This window comes from Phaenicophaeus curvirostris, chromosome 2 (genome assembly GCF_032191515.1).
Source record: "Phaenicophaeus curvirostris isolate KB17595 chromosome 2, BPBGC_Pcur_1.0, whole genome shotgun sequence".
Lineage (NCBI taxonomy): Eukaryota > Metazoa > Chordata > Aves > Cuculiformes > Cuculidae > Phaenicophaeus > Phaenicophaeus curvirostris.
In genome coordinates, this window is record NC_091393.1 from 67051326 (window position 1) to 67072039 (window position 20714).

The window sequence follows — 20714 nt, forward strand, 5'->3', positions numbered from 1 at the left end:
CTGAACACCAGAATAGCAGCCATGATTTTAAATAGCCACAAGCTGTTTAAAATAATTTGGAAGATCATACCAATTAAATCCAGGATTCATTTTGAAAGACAAATTATTGCATTTATTCTCTGAAAAATTTGTTCTGTGAACACTCAGCTTGAGTCTAGGCTCTGTCTATGAGGCTGCTGTTCGCTTGTCAGTGGCTGTGCATTATGGCAGAAGTTTATTATCTCTGTTTCAAAAAATTTGCGGTAGTATTTCTTTATAAAAAATCTTCCTGAGCCCTGTACAGTGATCATCATATCTATTAAATTTCAGATTAGAACAGCTAATACTTAGCAACACTGGAATATCTTCTATACACTTTCCCGATGTTGGATCTGGTATGTAAAAGACGTAATTTATTTATAGCTTTATAATTATGTTTATTTGAAATTTTCACAGTTGTCTTGTAAATCTATTCTTTTTCCTAGGATGCAAGACTAAAATGTTTCCTTCACTAAAACACCTTGCAATAAATAACAATAAAATATCACAGGTAGGTTAGATTGTGATAGTTTCACATTTTATAAATATGTGTATCTTTGTTTAAGAGTACCTTGCAATTTTCTTTTTTAATATTTCTTTGATAGTGTGTTTAAGATCCCGAGGTAAATGTTTGCTTTGATCAACACAGAGACGTGTGAATAATTTAAAAGATTAAAATCACTTTTTAACATCTGAGTTAAACGTATTTATGGTAGCTGGTCATATCCCCCTGCTACCTCATCATTCCTTCTGCAGAATTCTAATGATCCATAATGCTGGGTAGTTCCTCGTTTGTTTGAGTTTTTTTTCCTACTTAATACAACATAATGCAGTTTTTTCTTTAACTGGGTGAACAGGATGACAGTACTTGGTTTTCCTGACCAAGGAATAGTTTCAGTCATGGTCGTAGTACAGGAAAGGTCAGTGTATTGCTCTGAAATGAATTGTGTTTTACGTTTCCTCTAAAGACTGTCCCCTTCCATTTCAGTGGTCAACTATCAATGAGCTTGACAAACTGCAAAGTTTGCAGTCACTACAGTGTAAAAATAACCCTGTCATGGACACAGAGAAGAACCCAGAGACCCTGAGACAGCTAATTATTGCCAAGATAAGTCAACTGGAGGTTTTGAACAAGTGTGAGGTACGTGATATTTCAACAAATTGCCTGAATCTGGGGAAAAACATTAAATCATTGCCTGAGGAACTATTTTCAGTTTCTTCTAAGATTACTGTTGGTTTGGGTGCGGAAAAAGTAAAGTGCCAACTATTCCGTCACCTAGTCAATGGGGCATCTGTAGGGCTGCAAGATCCAGCCCTGTTTGTGGTGGCTGCCAACTCAGTGGGGACTAGGAGAAGATGGAGGAATGGTGGTGGTTTTTTCCAAGTGCTTGAGTCGTGTTGAAGTTGCAGGACTGTTAAAAAAAACCATACTCTGGCCAAAAAAAAAAAAAAAAAAGAAAAAGCAGCATAGTTGAATCTGTTTCACTGACAGTAATGCAAGTGTTTACCTCCTGTAACAGGAAAATAGCATTAACTAAACCAAGTCAAACTTTCAGGAAATGTTTATCAAAAAAAGAAGCAACATCTGTTCCATAGCTACAAGAAGTATTCTTGTATCATCATATACAGTAACATCTTTGCTTAGATTTTCATTTATGGATCAGTCAGTAGTTGGAGACAGGATTTGTAAGATTCTTGGTAGCATTAAAACATCTTGAATGCCTAAGTAAGAGCAGGAGTCGGTGTCATTAATTAGAGTTTCTTCTCTGGAAAGTTGTATAATTATGTGCTATTCCTGTATCGGTACAGATCCTTCCTGCTGAAAGGAAAGGAGCAGAGCTTGATTATCGCAAAATTTTTGGAAATGACTGGTTAGCAGCTGGTGGGCATTGGGACCCAGAGAAAAACAAACCAAATGAAGAATTTCTTGCTGCCCATCCCAGATACCCATCGCTTTGTCTTAGTAAGTACAAGTACGGTAAAATGGTGTGGTCAGCAGGAGTAGGGAAGGGATTGGCCCCCTCCACTTGGCACTCAATGCTCTCAAATGCTGTGTTCAGTTTTGGGACCCTCAGTACGAGAAAGATATTGAGGCTCTGGAGCGAGTCCAGAGAAGGGCAATGAAGCTGGGGAGGGGGCTGGAGCACAATTCTTATGAGGAGCGGCTGAGGGGACTGGGATTGTTTGGTCTGGAGAAGAGGAAGCTGAGGGGAGACCTCTTTGCTCTCTACAGCTACCTGAAAGGAGGCTGTAGCAAGGTGGGTGCTGGTCTTCTCTTCCAAGTAACAAATTATAGGATGAAAGGAAATGGCCTCAATTTGCACCAGGGGAGGTTTAGATTGGATACTAGGAAAAATTTCTTTACTGAAAGAGTGGTGAAATGTTGACACAGGCTGCCCAGGGATGTGGTGGAGTCACCATCCCTGGAGATGTTTGAAAAGCATGTAGACATGGCATTCGGGACACGGTTTAATAGTCATGGTGGTGTTGAGTTCAGTCTTTGAAGAGTTTGCGTCTACGTGTATGTTCTTTCACACAGAATATGGTTCCCCTGAAGAAGGAGAACTGAAGAGACGACAGCCTTCCACTCTGAAAAGTCAGCTGCTGAGTAAGAGGCCAGAAATGGTCAAAATTTTTCTTTCTGCATTTAAAATATTTTACTATGAGCCTAATGTTTCCTGTGTGTATAAGAAAACAAATGGTTCAGAAGCCTTTGAGACATCACAGCATTCCAGCTTGTAATTCTCCTTCTCTGAACTGTTTGTATCAATTAGTGACCAGATACCTGCTTCTGTATACTGTCTCATTTCCCCCTCAACCCAAGCTGAACGACTTTCTTAATTAAGAGACTTAATGGAGAATAGAGGTAATAAATACTCCATTCTGACAGTGTGCATGGCTTCTCTTCAGAAGACATTTGAGATTTTAGTGCAGCAACTGAGGTTATTTTCTGATTATTTTTATTTGTTTTTAATATCTTCTGCACTTTAGGACACTCACGAAATTTGGTATTTGGAGCTGGCTACATATTTAAACTAGGTTACATCCCAGACTTACAAATTCCCTTAGCTTTGCTTCTCAGTTAATGGAAGAACTGAACCTTTTTTCACTCCGTGAGCAAAAAACTGTTTTAAGGCATTACATTCTAATGCTTTTAGGTGGAAGACTAAGTAGAACAATGAATCCAGTGGGCCAGACATAACACAGACCTCTTTTAAGGATGAGTCTTTTAATCTCTGTAAACAATTAGGCTAATAACATCCTTAAAAGCGTGCTTGTATGGTGCTTTTGAGATGCTGTGTGTCTAAAACCTGCTTTTAACTGAGCAAGCAGTTTCCATTCTACTGCAGGTTATCTATCTTAAAAAGTTAACTAAAAAGCAAACATTTTTAGGTAAATACTCCTTTTGACAAAAAAACGTTAAGTATTGGGGAGTCACTTTTCAAATATATTCCCTGACTTACCAAAGTTGAATAAAAACATGATTATTTTAATAAAATTACTTTTAATTTTTCAGAGAATGACTAAATGCTATCTTAGCTGCTCAGAGACAGGGTGCGTCTTTTTTCCTTTTTTTTGTTAGAAGATCAGGCTGAGCTAGGGGAAACAATTTGTAATAGAAACAGACTAGAAAGACTGTGCTCCTGACAGAACAGGCCTTAATGGTCATTCAACTAATGCCTCACTGTTCTTCCATAAGGTTTGACTATTAAATGTCCTGAGAAACCTGAACAGAAGCCAGTGGAGAAAAAGCTACCAGGTAAGAAGTCTTAGCTTGTGTTCACGCAGTTGATTTGTAGCTTCTTTTCAAATAACTCTTTTAAATGACAACTGCGTCTGGCTCTGTCAGCTCCTGAAGATTCTCCCCTGAAGACTGTCATTTAAAGAAACTATAAAGGTAGAAATTGTTTGAAAAAGTCATTATTTTTCTCCCCTTTCAGTCCAGCTTGAGGATCCAAAGTTGATGCTTGTCTTATGACCTCTGCTGTTGATTTCATGATTAATGTGTCTGGGGCAATTGAAGGCTAATTAACTGGTATGAAATCTGGTGGTTGTGTTAACCAAATAACAAGAGTATCCAATACATTAAGTTAGAAATCTAATTCTAGTGCCCATAGTGAGACTAGGATGAATAGACTTTGTTGTAAATCAAAGTGATGTTTTGGCAAGATGTGTCAGAGTGGAATCTAAGAGAAATGACGTACTCAAGCTTTATTCTAAAATAAAAATCACATTTATTATCACAAGTTGCATAAAATCAGATAGATACAGCTTTTACAAAAATTTCTGATAGAAAAATATTTGTCTAAGTACAATGTGTGGTAATACAGGAATAACTCACTATTGCTGTGCCTTTAGATAAAGCTTCAAAAAAGTGAAAATTCAACCAAAACATTGAGTGTATCTATTGCAAACACAGGTTCTCACCTCTGGAACAAACTACATTTACTCACTCAAGATCCATTACAAAAACTATCTCTGTGTAACTGACTTCATAATATAAACCACTTCCCAACTCTGCCAGCAATTTGTTTGGGACTAACTAACATAACAGTATTTCTAAGAATGGCGCTAGTTCCACAGTGACATTCTTTTATTTGTGCTGGGAAAGCCAATTCCTGGTAATGAAAACTTCAAGGAACAGTCACCAGCTGCGAGCAGTCAGAACCTGACTGGTCTGTGTCCCAAAGGTCACTTAGTTTAGTGTGTAGTAAATACAAACTCAAAGTCAAATTATGAAGCCGTAACACTTTAATTTGGTATATGGGCCCAAAGCACTTAAACCATAGTAGCATATCCTGTCCTATCCACCAGAGATTAAACCATTTTCAATTTGACACTAGCAGTTATGGTTTTGGGTACAAAAGACATTATTGCAGTGTTAGAACTGAAGCAGCAGTACAGCCTTTCACTGTTGCTACAAGCAAGTGCAGTGAAACACTAGTACTTTGCCACTAATCAGTGGCAGCAGCATTTTCCTAATAACTTCTCTTTCTTTCTTTCGCTCTTTCTTCTTGACAGAATCTATGACAGTTCAGAGGGTCAAAGGATTGCTGTATCGCCTACTTAAAATTCCTGGCTCAGAACTGAAACTGTCCTACGAAAGTTCTAAAGTAAGTTAAAAATGCATAATTCAACAATAAAATACTGCATGCTGCTAAAGGTCAATAGCATATCCTAAAGTCCTACCTAATGGAAGTGATTTCTCTTAAGGAGGGCGGTCTTCATGCTGTAATTTAGGACCTAATTTCATTCCTGTAATACGACAAATCCTCCCTGACTGCAACTGCCTGATCTATGTTTGGTTTACATGAAGAGATAGTTTAAGTCTGATAATTTTTTTTTTCCTTCCTTATTCTAGCTGGCAGGAAGAGAAGTTGAGCTCGACAATGACTTAAAGACTTTGCAGTTTTACTCAATAGAAGACGGAGACTGCATGTTAGTACGATGGTGAGAAGGGACTCTCCTGATAGACCGACAGAAAAAGCCACCACTGGAGCTGCAGAAGAGTGACAGACTGCCCACAGACAGCATGGACAGCCTGAGCCTGGGCACACGGATGGGAGAACATGGATTTCATACATGGCACAGGGAGCCATACAGTAATCTTCCAGCTCCTGAACTTAATTGTCAGTCTTCCTGAAAGCGTTTGCTTTTGGCTGAATGGTTGTACTTGAGAGATACCAAATAGTGCTTAAAAGCATCAATGAAATAAAACTCAAGGGAACCCTTTTGCCAAGATTTTATACTGCCTTCCCACTGCAGGGATAAGAATTTGTTTTACTGAACTGAGTACATGATTTAGTTGGGATCTCTTTGCACATGAAAGGACATCATTAGTGCTGTGCTGCAAAAGGCTACTTGATCTTTTTGATTTCACCTACTTCTAAAGACATTAAAGCAAACAAAAGTAAAATAGCACTAATTGTAGAAGTATCTACACAGCCTTAGACTATTTAAGGTCAAAATCTGATAGACCTTTCATTCCACCCCACAGCATCAACATACCACAGTATAAACAAAGTCTCAGCATACTGCAAGGCATTGCTATTTATTTCACATTCCTTAGCGTGCTGTTCCTCGGTCTTATTTTACTTTCACTCCTGTACCCTCAAATCCATATCTTAACAACACATCGAGCTATCAGAAATCTCTTCAAATCAGGCTAAGTTTGCAGTACTTCCAGATTTGGTATAAGCAAACTTTGATACTATTTTTATCTAAAATGACAACGGTATAAACAAACTAAACATAAATCCTATTCCCTAGCTGTCCCAGCCCCTGCACAGATAAGGGTCGTCCCTCAGCCAGCACGGAGCCTGCTGCAGCAAGACTTACCAGATGCTCTGGTGCTGAGCACAGCTCTCTGCTGGATCCTGGTACAGCTCTACACTGAGTTAAATCAGTAGGACTTTAATTTACAAAAGACAGGCTAGTTGGCATTCTTATGTGCATTTATTAATTACAAGTAGGACTTTGATTTTATATAAAAAGGAAAATTCTTATCTTAAACATTTTGGTTTTTGTCAGATCAACACCTATAGAAAAGGAGGAGTATCAGTCCACTCGTAATTATCAAAAGGGATGTGCAAATATTGTTATACTTTAGTCAAAACCCAACATTAAAAGACACCTTAATATTCCTTATTGTTCCAAGAATGAATCCAAATATACACTTTTCCAGGATCGTTATACGCTACCCTGTTTTCCAAGGCAAGTCCATCATCTTTCCTCACATCTACAAGGATCTCCACACCGTTCCTTTAATCTCCACAGCTCATTCAGTTCCTGTGGAGAATACTGGGGGGAAGACAGCATGCCACTCTCACACGTCTTCTCACACAGCCAGAGACTGTCCTGGTAGAGACAGAGCCATTTCAATAGTTTTTCTTTCAAAAGAATTTAGTCTTCAACAATCTTTACTTCCAAGAATCAGGTTTTCATTGTTTCTAGCAACAAACTTTGCACACAAAGGTCACCAGCTGGAGGTTTATGACCTCCTTTAGCTGGTAGGCCTAGTCAGAAAAGTTGCGGGGTGGGAAGAATTGGTTTGTTGGGGGGGGTTGTGATCTTTCTTCTAAATACATCTTAACAAATTTTCTCTAGATTTTGATCCAATGTCTGTTTCAAGTTTTTTTTTAAAGAAAAACCATTTCCCCTATTTTGCGCTACTTGGAGCAACAGACACATTATCTTACCATAAGATCAGAGAATTTCTTTGGACTTACTTGATATCGCTTGGGTCCTACAGCTGCCATCCAGATGCCCATACTCACATCTTCACCCTGAGACAAGACATTAAAATGAAAAATACAGATATTAGCACCAAGAAAGTATGAAGCGTGACTCTGTGAACTAGAATAAGTTGTATCATCTGCCAGCAGTAAAACAACGTGAACTGCAAAAACCTATGTCTAACTGTTTTACATGTGTTAAATTAATCATCCCAGATTTTCTGTGATAATACATTATTTTTAAAAGACGACAGTACAAAACCCAAGACTGCAGCTCCAGAGGTTCTCAGTCCAAAACAGCTGGGGTTTGACCTCAAATAGCCACTAAATGTAGCAACAAAAAGCACTGCAAAAAGCCAGCACTAACCAGGAGAACCCGACATCAGCACGTGAGCAATGTTCTTTCCAGCTCCTCCAGTACATGCTGTTCCCCAGACCAGTTTTAAGATAGAAAAACTGAACCAACGCTTTCCTACCTGGTATGTCTTTAATCTCTCAGAGTTGCTTGCCAGCCACTGAACAATGTCGTTGGAGATGACGTAGCCAGACCCACAAGCAAAGGCTGGATACGCAGGGCTTGGGTACTCCAGCTCTTGCCATTTCCCAGTTCGATCAACTGCCCAATTCAGTCTGAAACTGAAGACCAGGTTAGATGTGAGGTATTTATACAAAGCCCTCTGTGAAACCTAGGAACACTGCTAACAACCGAAGTAGCACATAGATAATAAGCTGTATTAAGAAGAACAAGTAGGAAGTGATCCCCTAGCCTTGTTTCTCAAGGGCACACATCTGATCAAACACACCAGCTGAAAGTAACTATCATTTGGTCTCAATCCTGGGTAAAAAGAGAAAGTTCTCAGAACAGAAACACTATGTTGACAGTAAGGTCTTCAGCGTGTCTACACCCACCGCTGCGTTTTGATGCAGGTAAGCGCAAGCATCCTTACCTGTGTTCTGTAAAAGGCACATCTGTGTCCAACCCCCTCTGGTTAATGAATATGACATGGAGTTGGTGCCTCCAGCAGGCGTGCAGTCACAGCACTGTTACACAACCCAGTTTCCTGATAAAACTAGGGGCTGCTTAAAAACGAGGAAGCACGGCAAAGTACTGGTTTTATCCTTCCTCTAAGCTGTTTTCCAAATTAAACTCAAAGTGGATGTTCAACAAAGGCTGCCACCACTGAATTACAAAAGAGCCTTCCTGGCAGTTCTCTTCTCTGAGGAAGATTGTACTTACTACTAGAGGCCTGCAGAAAGCCAGCAGCGCTCTGCCTGCATGGTCTCTCCACACCAAACCCCCTCCCCAGGCAGTAACAGAGCAGGGCTTTAACAAGCTGCCACACTACGTGGCACTACAGACCCCGTTAACCTCCTGTGTCAGGCCGTGAGAAGTGCCCTGCTTCTCCTGTTCAGGAGCAGGTTGGTGTTACACTCCTCTTGCCTTACAAGCACCTCGTGTGCTCACAGCTATGTGGCGTCACCGTGTCGATGCAGCAGGTTCTCTCCATAGTGGCAAACGGGTTCAAGCATTTGCCAAATTCAGCCATGAGCACAAGCAGCGAAAAACTTTAGTGAGCTACTAGGAACTATCACCTCAGACAACAGCCCCGTAAAGGAGGAATTACAGTTGAGTGGCAGGTCTGTTATCAGGCTCGATGCAGTCACAGCTGAAGCTGACATGTTAAAGCAGCCAGTAGATAAAAGTCACACTTGATACCTGAAGTCATTTTGGACTCGGTATCTTCCACTCCAGCAAGTCACAGCAGGAAAGGAACAACCTCTTCCAGATCGAGGGGCACCTGCTTTGCTAATCATCTTATACTTCTCTAATGATTTCAGCATCGTTCACTATACTTCACGCTTGCTTTACCTGAAAACTGTAATTATTAGAGAACTGACACTTGAGGATGTCGCCCCTACACAGAGCTCACCACAGACATGCAGAAAAGATGGCATTTTGCTCAACTCTTCTCCTTTTCTCAACAACCTAACAAAATTACTCGATATCTTAACACACCATTTCTACAGCAAGACTCAGCAAAAATCATTTTTCAGTCTGCAGAAGGAAGCATTATCAATCCTCGTTAGTTGATTCAATGGTGATTCTAAGGCAAGCCTAGGAGTACGTTGCTAGAACATAAATCATGTTGCATTCAACAGCATATCTCACACCTCAGGAATAGGGGAGGTTGATCTTACCAATTAAATGCGTCTTTATGGAAAACTTCAAGCATCTGAAGTTTCTTTTTGGCCTAATTAAGGCCAAGAAAAGGTGCCATTCTGAACTTCCACTGCATGGCAGGTGAGCCAACTTCAGTGATCTCCCTTTTTCACTCACAGCACTCACATCTGATTCAGTACTCCTCAGGGTACAATCTATCCCATCCTTAATTGGCTCATTTGCAGACATGATGAGTGACCCATCAAAACCACCTCTTCTGTGCTTGAGGGCGACTAATCTTTCGACTGCAGTTTTAAAAGAACAGAGTAGCAGTAACTTAAGTATGTTCTCTGCAAGAAGAGCTAAAGTTCTAAAGTAGGATACCTGGACAATTTGGGTTTCCAGCTTGCAGTCCTGAAATGCTCTAGATCTGCTAGGCAGGCTTTTTAAAATGGCAATTTAAAACTAATGAACAAAATCACTACACAATATGAAGTGAGAGACAGAAAAGACCTATTAAGTGACAGGACATGCAAGTGCTGCCCAATCCAAAGCATTCCCTTTCCCAGTTTCACTGGAATTTCATCCTTGGTTTTTCCCAGACTAAGTTGATAACTTCAGAATTCACAAGAACACTGACAAATTTCTCTAAGAATACAGGAATTAATTAACAGGTTATAAGGAACACTGGACAAAAACCAAACACTTGAGAATTTCTTTGGAGAGCTTAATAAGGTATAGATGAAGAATGCAAAGTTTGAATTCTCAGACACATGCTCAGAGGGGCAGAAGGAATGGACAGTCATCTCAAGGGCCAGAAATTTTAGCCTTCTGCTCAGGCAATTAAGGTCTCCACACACCAGAACCAGCTCTCAGAGAAGCTTAAAAGCATTTCATTTGCACTTTCACCAGCACTCGTCTAAATATACAAGATGTAACTGAGTTGAAAGGTAGGAGAGCTTAAAAGCATTCCCCAGACCCACTAAGACGACTCCTGTACACATAACCATAAAACTGTGGCCAAGGAACAGGCCCATGGTAGGCTGCAACACAAAGGCAGGGATACCAGGGAGGAGGGCAATCTCTTTGGTGTCACCTCCTCAGCTCTTACAGCCAAGAACATGCTCCAGAAGAGCTTTCCCTACAGCAGTTGGAAAGGCAGCCCAGGCAGCTTATACATTGTGCCATTTTTCCTTTTGCAAGTCGGTTTCCATCTTGTCATGAAGTTCCTGACCTTTTACATTGCTCGAATGAACCGATCCTACCTTCACCATTAGCCTCGCTTTGCAGTAAAGGTAGTTCTAAGAAAATTTAACAGGCACCAGGCAACTGGGGTTTTTGTACAGGCGAGACATCACACCCCCAGCATTAAGATCTTTGCGATCATCACAAGCAGCCAGACACTTTGAGACACACTCACACACACACTTCCACACACTTTATTAAATCACCTTATGAGTATGCAGCAGTCAGTACCAGATCTGTGACGCAAGACACCTCTAGCAACAAAGGGCAGCTTTTCTTCAGTAACCAGACAGCAACAGGAAGACACATCATGCTATATTGTGCGATACTGAATGTTATAACAGCGTGGAATTTTTGTTATATTGGATGTTATACCAGCGTGTAATGGTACAACATAGCATTCCATGGATGGAAGGGCAGAGATGGGCTATTTTGATCCTCCTTGTTACTCACAAGCAGGCTGGGGAACTTCACTCAAGATTTCATGAATCAGACCTACCCTTTCAGACAGCAGCAAAATGGATAGTGATGCCTGCCATTCATAGACTTCAAAATAAAGTACAGATTAGAAAGGCACTTTTGTTCCTCCTGTTTACCCCATTTCCTCAAGCCCACCAGAAAAATCACAGTAGATCAAAAAAAAGTAACATTTGCAGTTCTAGTAGGTATTTGCATTTTTACTTTACTGTGCTGCTGGAACACTTTTGTTTACTTAAGTTTCATGACAAAGCGCTATAGACAAGACATTTTAAAACTAGGTAAGATATTCACCAATTTCAGCTCATTGTTAAGGCACATTCTGGAGACCTACTGTAAAGAACCGATCTCTCTATTCTGAGATACAAAGTTCTACACATGCAGGAGCTCGGCTTTTTATAAGTAGTTTCCACAGGCAGGAGAGGGGAACCCACATGAAGGCAGTAAACCGTTCACTAAAAACATGGTATCTCTTAAAGACAAGTGAATAAAACAACTCACTTTCCCCACCAAATGTTTGGCTTGTCCAACTTTTTCTGCTTTATCCTGTTAAAAACAGCCTCCAAATCAATGTAACAGTCATCGTCTGTCTTCAGCAATAAATCAAAACTCGTTGATCCAACTGTCCTGTAGCCAAAAAGAACAGTGATGAGATGCTGAGCTGCAGCCCACAAACTACAGTTATGCAACAGAACACTCCAGAAGGGGTTTTGGGAAGCAGAGAGGGAAGGATTGTCTTTCCTATCCTTGACTTTTAAATGTTTTCCCCATTGACCGAGTCTGGCTGCTTGTCTTACAGAAAGGAGAGGCAGCTGCATCCTACAATGATCTTGCAACATGGATTTTTGCATGAGCTGAAGAAAGCAAACCTGAAGTTTTGTTCTCCAGGACAGATGGTGGATTTACTAACAAATCCATCTTAAAACGCATTGACCTCAGAAGGATATGAATTCCTGACAGTGATGGTAGCACAGCTGTTAAAAGCCAGTGGCTACACGTCAGGAGCCTACTATTCACGAGGAGACTGTGAGTTCAAGGGCAATATAACTGTAGGAGGTTGTAATAAAAATCTGTGGAAACAACTTGGTACTTTTCCTCAGTAACGCACCCTTCAAATATGAAAAAAGGAATCATTAACTGTCTGAAATAGTGGAATATGTCACTTGACATAGGGATTATTCCTGGGTTGACTGATAAACATTGGTTTTAAGGATATTTTCTCTTAACAAGAAAGGTGTTTTCCTTATGCCTTTTATTCCTAATCTTGAAAAAATTTGCTAACCTGTAAGAAATCATAGAATCATGTTTGGGTTGAAAGGGACCTTAAAGATCATCTGCCATGGGCAGGGACACCTCCCACCAGACCACGCTGTCCAAGGCCCCATCCAACTTGGCCTTGAACACCCCCAGGGATGGGGCAGCCATAACTTCCCTGGGCAACCAGTGCCAGTGTCTCACTGGCGAAGTGTCTCATGGTGGAGATGTTCTTCCTAATGCTTAGTCTAAATCTGCCCCTCTCCAGTTTATACCCGTTCCCCCTCGTCCTATCACTAGAAGCCTTTATGAACAGTCCCTCCCCAGCTTTCACGTAGGCTCCCTTCAGGTACTGGAAGGTTACTATAAGGTCTCCTCAGAGCCTTCTCTTCTCTAGGCTCAACAAGCCCAACTCTCTCAGCCTGTCCTCATATGGGAGATGCTCCAGCCTTAGATCATAAAGATCATAAAGATCTAAGTCTTGACATTTAAACTCCCTTTTTAGAACTGAAAGCATGGTTGAATTTTTCAGTTACATCCATAAGTTAAACAGGTGCATAAACCTGCAAACAACTGAAACCATCAGCTCTATTTCTTACTCCACAGCAACATCAATTAATTGAAACAGTTGCCTCAGAGTAATGGAAAGAACTGTACATTAGAGGTAATAAGTTATTAGATTCACTACAGACAGTGTAATGCACTATGAAAAGTCTCCCTCTCAACCTTCCATCCCTGCTGTACACAAGCTTCTTTTCCTTCCCCTCCACTCTGCACTGGTCACACCACATCCCGAGTGCAGAGTTCAGTCTTAGGCTCTTCAGTACAAGAGACACGGACACGCTGTATGGAGAGTCCAGCACGGGGCCACCAAGATGATTAAGAGACTGGAGCATCTTGCTTGTGAGGAAAGGCTGAGAGATCTAAGACTGTTGAGTTTGGAGAAGGAAAGGCTCAGGTGGGAGGTCATCACTGTATATAAATACCTGAAAGCGAGGGTGTGAAGACAGAGACAAGCTCTTTTCAGTAGTGCCTAGTGACAGGACAAGAGTCAATGGCCACCAACCAAAACACTAAGTTTACAAGCTGGCCAAAAGCCATCCTTTAAAAGACTAAAACTGATGGTTTTCCACCAGAAACAAATTAAAAGAAATTACAAGGAGACATGAAATTTTTCACACCTAGACTCTTGGAGCAGAAGCCTGTCTTGCCAGCTTGTGCTTATTTAAGGCATCAAGGGTCTGCATTCAATAAATATAGATCCTGTTAATTTTATTCACTACATGCCCCCAAAACCGTGCAAGAGAAATACAACTTAATGAAGTAAACCACATAAAAGCGTGTATTTCACGGAACCTGTCAGATAATGTAACATGCTGGATCATCTTGCACTACAGACAGCAACATTCTTAAGAGAAAATACTTCCTTTCCAACTTACCATCGGTAGAAGTTCAGCAGTTTGGCTGGAACATTTCTGTAAGTGTCAATAACATCTACAAAAACAATATCGTCGTAGGTACTGCTTTCTTCCTTCAATAAAGCATCTTCATTTTCAAGATTTTTTATGTGACTTGTAAACCTTTCTGGGCGAGTATGGAGGCTTTTTAGAAGAGCATCTCCTTCTGAAAGAAGCAGCACCCATCATTAAACAAAAGATTCATACCTACATACTATTTCACATGTTTCTCTTGGATCATAGACAACACACAAAATCTGAAGAAGCCTTCAACTCAATGGGGTTATGAAAATCCTAAATTAATTTAAAAATTTCTATGAAATGTTAAAACTTGCAGAACAACAAAGAGATATAATTTTGCGTAAGGTCTAATAAAGTTTAAGGGAAAAAAGCATTCTCTGCCTTTTCTGTAATAAAAAGGATTCAACTTTTTAAGGTTCTTTAATATAAAGAGCTGTCTGGGACTTCACTGTGATTCTTACTAGTAGAGTTAAAAGGCTACTGTTGTATCAATCACTCCTATGCATATATATCTAGCATAAAAAATAGACCCCAAACCAACCAAATAAGAATTCCTATGCTATTCCTAAACAGAATCAAACTGGCATTGCTTTGATGTGGCACGGGTGGTACCTGCTGAACCACATCACATAAATGACTGTAGGTAAAAGTTAAAAAAATATTGCGAGAATACTGGACTTCTTGCTAAGGAGAGAGTTTGTGGTACTGAATAACATTTTGACAAACAGGACAGAAGAGATTTAGCACATCTCGCTTTAGGCTCCTACGCAGATGACAAGACAACAGGACTGCGTAATTATATCTGCCAGGCCTAGCTATAAAAACACAGGAATAATGCTCTGAAAGTCACTGCTTATGTTGGCTATGATGGACCGATAAGAATACACCAACTCTAGTCCTACGTGGCCAAAATCTTAGACACTGGAGGTGGCTCCTATAGAGCCTCTGAACATCCTGATGAAACAAGTGTAAAGAGCAACAACAGGGACGGAAAAGCTGTGTTAGGCAGTCACTGTTTGTCAGTAGTTAATATTAAACATCATGACACAGCACTTCTAACAGTAACAGGACTAGAAAAAGGTGTGAAAATAGTCAGGGAACGACTTTATTGCACAACGTTTTTTTAACTTGGGTTTGGGCAGAGAAGAGAATTTAGATAAAAATGGTATTTCTGTTAATAGAAAGTCAATTGGAGTGGGTGACAAAGAGCAAGTAAAAGATCACATCAAGACATCGATATTGGGCATAAAAACTTTAAAAGGAATTGATTGTTTCTACTAAAAAAAAAAAAATTAAGGTGATCAAGTTTACAGAGATAGCGTGAATTTTACCTCAGAAATGTCATTTAAAGTTCCTGTTTAATCATAACATCAAATGTGATGGTACATTTTGCAGACTTACCTTGAATAGTGTAGATAAAACCACCTGCTATTCCCTCCACACCTTCTGTGAGCTCATGTGGCAGTGACCCTTCCCCTGTCTGCTAGAGACAGATTACCAGAAAGAAATAAATTATTTCATCTTACATTACTGATGTGTTTTTCTCTACAATTTTAAGATATGAAGATTTCTAGCAATTGAGAATTAAATTAATTTAAAGCTCTTCTTGTTTTGGTATCTGCATAATTAAAGACTAAGATTTTTGACTGTAAAATGACATTTTTTTAAATTTCACCTAAAACTAGCAGTACCACTGAAACTTTTAGAAAATTAATTTCAAAGTCGAGAGCAAAATGTAAAGTTGTTCTGGTTAAATTACAACAGCACAGCATGTTTAAGCAAGCAATGTTTTGACAGGAAAAGTAAAAAAAACCAGGTTTTATCCCATCGATCGGGGTTTCAGCACAGGATTTTTGACCCATATTTTGCCATTTCCGATATATCAATACTGCTCCACATCTCACAAAGACAACAGGTAAACTTCACTCCCTTTAAAATAAAAGAAAATGCTACTTACTAGCATCATTTATTGCAAGCCCTTGTCCTTTACCCCCACAACGCAAACTTCCCCGCCGAGACAACAGGAGAAGCCCAACTGAATTAACGTTTTACAGAGAAACACAGGAAAGCAGAATGCTAAATATCCATAACTTATAGGACAAAGAGAAACATGGTGGAACAGACAGTAACGTGACTCACTGTAATGATTCTGAAAACACCCCCTCCATCATTCACCATCACTTTATGAAGGTTTCTTGAAACAAGACCCTGAAGATCCTGACTTTCCCACACAATGGTACCTTCAAAACTCTGGGAAGAGAGCAAAACACTGTTATGCAAGTACTCAAAGACTTCAAAGGATGAAACTCAAACAGTTTGGGGTTTTTTTTTTAATTTTAAAATACTCCACATAATATATAGCTTGAACGCATGACATTAATGTTTTACTTACACTTCAATAAAAGTAAGTTACACATAAAAGAAATACATCTGTGAAGCTCATTAACACGTAATCATGCTTTTAAGACTAAACATGAATCTCTATATTAGGAACATTAAACTTTTAACAGAAGTCTAGTGTAAAGGGCTTTGGCTTTCTAACATCACTAGGATGACATTTACAGGTGACCTGAAGTAAATTTTTAAAAATCAACTATAAAATCCCGCATTACAAAGAGAATACGTTAAAACTGATTTGGAAATAAGTGCTGCTTTTTAGTTATCTGCCAAAACCAGAGATCAGAGACTCAATCCTGACATCAGCAAAATACAAAGGAAAATACAGCCCCCTTTATCCTGGCAAAGCTGTCACAAGCTACTGTGGGAGAGTCACAGAACTCTGACCTCTCAAAGGCTGGTAGAGAAAGGAAGAGAAAGAAAAGTGAATATCTTTAACGTTTTCTGGTTTCAGCTGCCAGTTTAAGTTACGTCGCTCCATGGCTTGTGTGTGTATATCACAGAATCACAGAACAACCAGGTTGGAAGAGACCCACCGGATCATCGAGTCCAACCATTCCTATCAAACACTAAACCATTCCCCATAGCACCTTGTCCACCCGTGCCTTAAACACCTCCAGGGAAGGTGAATCAACCACCTCCCCGGGCAGCCTGTCTCAGTGCCCAATGACCCTTTCTGTGAAGAATTTTTTCCTAATGTCTAGCCTAAACCTCCCCTGGTGGAGCTTGAGGCCATTCCCTCTTGTCCTGTCCCGTCACTTGGGAGAAGAGGCCAGCACCCTCCTCTCTACAACCTCCTTTCAGGTAGTTGTAGAGAGCAATGAGGTCTCCCCTCAGCCTTCTCTTCTCCAGGCTAAACAACCCCAGCTCTCTCAGCCGCTCCTCATAAGGCCTGTTCTGCAGCCCCCTCACCAGCTTTGTTGCTCTTCTCTGGACTCGTTCCAGAGCCTCAACATCCTTCTTGTGGTGAGGGGCCCAGAACTGAACACAGGATTCGAGGAGCGGTCTCACCAGTGCCGAGTACAGAGGGAGAATAACCTCCCTGGACCTGCTGGTCACGCCATTCCTGATACAAGCCAAGATGCCATTGGCCTTCTTGGCCACCTGGGCACACTGCTGGCTCATGTTCAGTCGCTGTCAACCAACACCCCCAGGTCCCTCTCCTCCAGGCAGCTTTCTAGACAGACTTCTCCTAGTCTGTAGTACTGCACAGGGTTGTTGTGCCCCAAGTGCAGGACCCGGCATTTGGCCTTGTTAAACCTCATGCCATTGGACTCTGCCCAGTGGTCCAGCCTGTTCAGATCCCTTTGCAGAGCCTCCCTGCCCTCCAGCAGATCGACACTTCCACCCAGCTTAGTGTCATCCGCAAACTTGCTAAGGGTGCACTCGATGCCTTCATCCAGGTCATTGATAAAGACATTGAACAGGGCTGGACCCAGCACTGAGCCCTGGGGAACCCCACTTGTCACTGGCCTCCAGCTGGATTTCACACCATTTCCCACCACTCTCTGGGCCCGGCCATCCAACCAGTTTTCCACCCAGAAGAGTGTGTGCCTGTCCAGGCCAGAGGCTGACAGTTTCTCAAGCAGAATGCTGTGAGAAATTGTGTCAAAGGCTTTACTGAAGTCCAGGAAGACCACATCCACAGCCTTTCCCTCACCCAGCAGCTGAGTCACTTTGTCATAGAAGGCGATCAGGTTAGTCTGGCAAGACCTGCCTTTTTTGAACCCATGTTGACTGGGCCTGATCACCCGGTTCTCTTGCATGTGCTTCATGATAGCACTCAAGATCACCTGCTCCATGACTTTCCCTGGCACTGAGGTCAGACTGACAGGCCCATAGTTTTCTGGGTCCTCCCTGCAACCCTTTTTGTAGATGGGCACAACATCAGCCAGCCTGCAGTCCAGTGGGACTTCCCCAGTCTTCCAGGACTGTTGGAAGATGATGGAAAGGGGTTTGGCCAGCACATCCGCCAGCTCCTTCAATACCCTTGGATGAATCCCATCCGGCCCCATAGACTTGTGGATGTCTAGTTGGGCAAGCAAGGCTCTGACCACCTCCTCTTGGATCACGGGAGCCTCATTATGCTCCTCTAGCTCCTGGGTTTGTACACAGACGGAACGACTTTCTTTACAATTAAAGACTGAGGCAAAGAAGGCATTAAGTACCTCAGCCTTTTCCTCATCCAAGGATGTGTGCATGTGTGTAAATTCTTGCATTTAAAAGCATTTAAACTCAACCTGAATCTAACCCACCTAACAGTCCACCTATTACTTGTTTTATATAAGACTTAACTGCAGACCCCCAAGAACATGCAAAGGGATAAGTGGTACGTTACACAGGTAAGAGTACTGGTAGTATTATATTTTTTAGCTTTATTAAAGCAATTTCACCCTTACGACAAGGTAGTACAGAGTAGTTGTAGGTCTATTATACTCCTGACTGCTAGATGAGTGCATTACATTTTGTTTCTCCCAATTCTATAGGAAAAACACTATGTGTGGACCTTGGAACAGAGAAACAACTTCTTTCAACTACTTGTAAGTGCAGCTTTGTTGCTGTAGAAAGTCTGCCTAGCTGTACTAAGCTCTCAGCTCTCCCCCATTTTAGCTTTCTTATACTCCAGAAGCCTTCTCCAGAAACTCTCCAGCTACTGACACACCATTAAGTCTAGCTTAAAGTTCAGCTCCATTCTTTGCTTTCCTGTAGAAACAGGTCTTAACATCTGCAGGAGACTTGGTATTTAATGACAACCATGTATTTCAGAAGCCTCCCATCTATTATTTATAATGCCAACTTTATAATCTATTAATGGAGCTAGTCAGTGTTTATTCAAGCCTCACTTTCATGTTCAATGCCTTCCTCTTTTCTTTGTTTAATCACGTCTCAGTTATCAAAACAAAACGACCAATACTAAGACTTTTTTTTTAGTGGCAGGACCCCCCAATACCCTGCACAGTAAAACCTACACACTCAATTTCTCTATTTGCAGAGAACCTTTGGCATGTTGTTTAGTGAGTCTGAGAGCCCTTTTACTGGCTGGCAACCAGAAACACTAAAATTCTCACACTGACTATTACTGATACTGACTTCAAACATGTACCAAGAGTCTTAATCAGTTATTACTAGTGAACTTCAGTGCAGGGTGTCCTAAAGGTGCAAATTACCATTACTTTCCAGGTTGAAAGACTTGTAAGCAAATTTTCTAATGACTCCAGCCTTCAGCCATTCTTACTCTAAGCTGCTTAATGAAAGCTGAGGCCTGAAAACGCTCAAAGTGAAACATAGTGGCACACCTGAGACTACATCATCTGTTTTTCCCCATTTAAATTCCAGCCTTGTTGCTGCCAGAGCGCAGTGGCATTTACAGTGAATACCGAACAGGTGTACTGACATAATGCAGCTCTGCCAAACCCCCTTCTTAATGTCAAACAGCGCTGTGCTTTTTGTTCCGCCAACTACTCCTCATTAGTAACACAGAGAATGCATAGTACGGAGTCCCATTTTCATGCAAGCGGCCCGTGGCTTTTTGACAAAATAAGTGAATTGCTAAGACTTGGCTGTAAGAGCCTCTGTGTGACTTTTAGATAGCTGGTAGTGGTTCTGCTCTTCTGCGCTTTCAGCCGTTCCAAAGCTGAATGATCGATTCTCTCTTTGACAATCTGGCTTGCCAGATGCTTATTCTAACGCTACTTTCCCCCCGCTTTTCCCCAAGACGAGCAGAAAGAGCAGCACTTCAGCTGTAAGATGAATGATGCTCTTCAGCAGCCTGTACAATCCATTACTTCTTGAAGGTGGAAAAGCAGAGAATAGATATTGTCTCAGAAACCATCTTGTGACAATTAAACAGTTCACTAAATTTACTGCTCTCAAACAGGCAGACAGGAACATGTGGGTGTTCTATCTCCTCTGAATCATCTCGTATGGTTCAGCATCCTAAGTATGACAGGAGACTACATGCTGTGCATAAGCCCTATTAATCTACATTAGAAACATCATGTTATCCTGTAAGCATTCAGCCCATGACACGTATCAGATTAAAGAAGCTCACACAAAGAAATATATGAATACTAATATCCCCTTTCTGAATCAAATACTTCCCATCTGCCTTACAGGAAAAATGCAACCATGTATAGCAAAGTTACAACTGCCTAGAATTTTAGTATCTCAGAACAAAGTCTTACAGGGAAAAGGCTTACATGCTATACCAAAAAATTACTGGGTAACCAATACTCCACTGAAAAAAATGAAAAAAAAAAAAAGAATAATTTTGATATCAAATTAAAACTGTCAAAAAATATGCACAAAATGCTGCAAGAGGTCTGCTGCGAACATAACAAACTTAAACAATACTTAATAAAAAGTGTTTAAGATTATAAATAAATTAATCCACTGCAGACTCCCCTTAAAAAGAACAGGTTTCCAAATACATTCAGTTTTATAGATCCA

At 40.8% G+C, this 20714-nt stretch overlaps 2 protein-coding genes across 3 annotated transcripts in view; one reads left to right on the top strand and one right to left on the bottom strand.

Annotated features, from left to right (window-relative positions):
* The window catches only part of TBCE (tubulin folding cofactor E), a 36833-nt gene extending 30985 nt beyond the window's left edge, over positions 1 to 5848 (top strand). The window contains exons 10-17 of the mRNA XM_069852367.1: positions 310 to 374; positions 465 to 529; positions 1007 to 1159; positions 1828 to 1981; positions 2558 to 2626; positions 3719 to 3778; positions 5041 to 5132; positions 5381 to 5848. Coding sequence (XP_069708468.1) covers positions 310 to 374; positions 465 to 529; positions 1007 to 1159; positions 1828 to 1981; positions 2558 to 2626; positions 3719 to 3778; positions 5041 to 5132; positions 5381 to 5473 — 751 coding nt within the window. The 3' untranslated portion in view covers positions 5474 to 5848. The remainder of the gene's footprint in view (positions 1 to 309; positions 375 to 464; positions 530 to 1006; positions 1160 to 1827; positions 1982 to 2557; positions 2627 to 3718; positions 3779 to 5040; positions 5133 to 5380) is intronic.
* Positions 5027 to 20714, bottom strand: part of B3GALNT2 (beta-1,3-N-acetylgalactosaminyltransferase 2) — a 34314-nt gene continuing 18626 nt past the window's right edge. Inside the window, exons 6-12 of one of the 2 annotated variants that reach the window (XM_069852381.1) lie at positions 16008 to 16118; positions 15270 to 15348; positions 13830 to 14010; positions 11638 to 11763; positions 7730 to 7889; positions 7248 to 7304; positions 5027 to 6876 (exon numbers count right to left, since the gene is read on the bottom strand). In XM_069852381.1, coding sequence (XP_069708482.1) covers positions 6742 to 6876; positions 7248 to 7304; positions 7730 to 7889; positions 11638 to 11763; positions 13830 to 14010; positions 15270 to 15348; positions 16008 to 16118 — 849 coding nt within the window. In that variant the 3' untranslated portion in view covers positions 5027 to 6741. Of the gene's footprint in view, positions 6877 to 7247; positions 7305 to 7729; positions 7890 to 11637; positions 11764 to 13829; positions 14014 to 15269; positions 15349 to 16007; positions 16119 to 20714 lie in introns of both variants that reach the window. The other variant, XM_069852380.1, reaches the window with a different exon arrangement.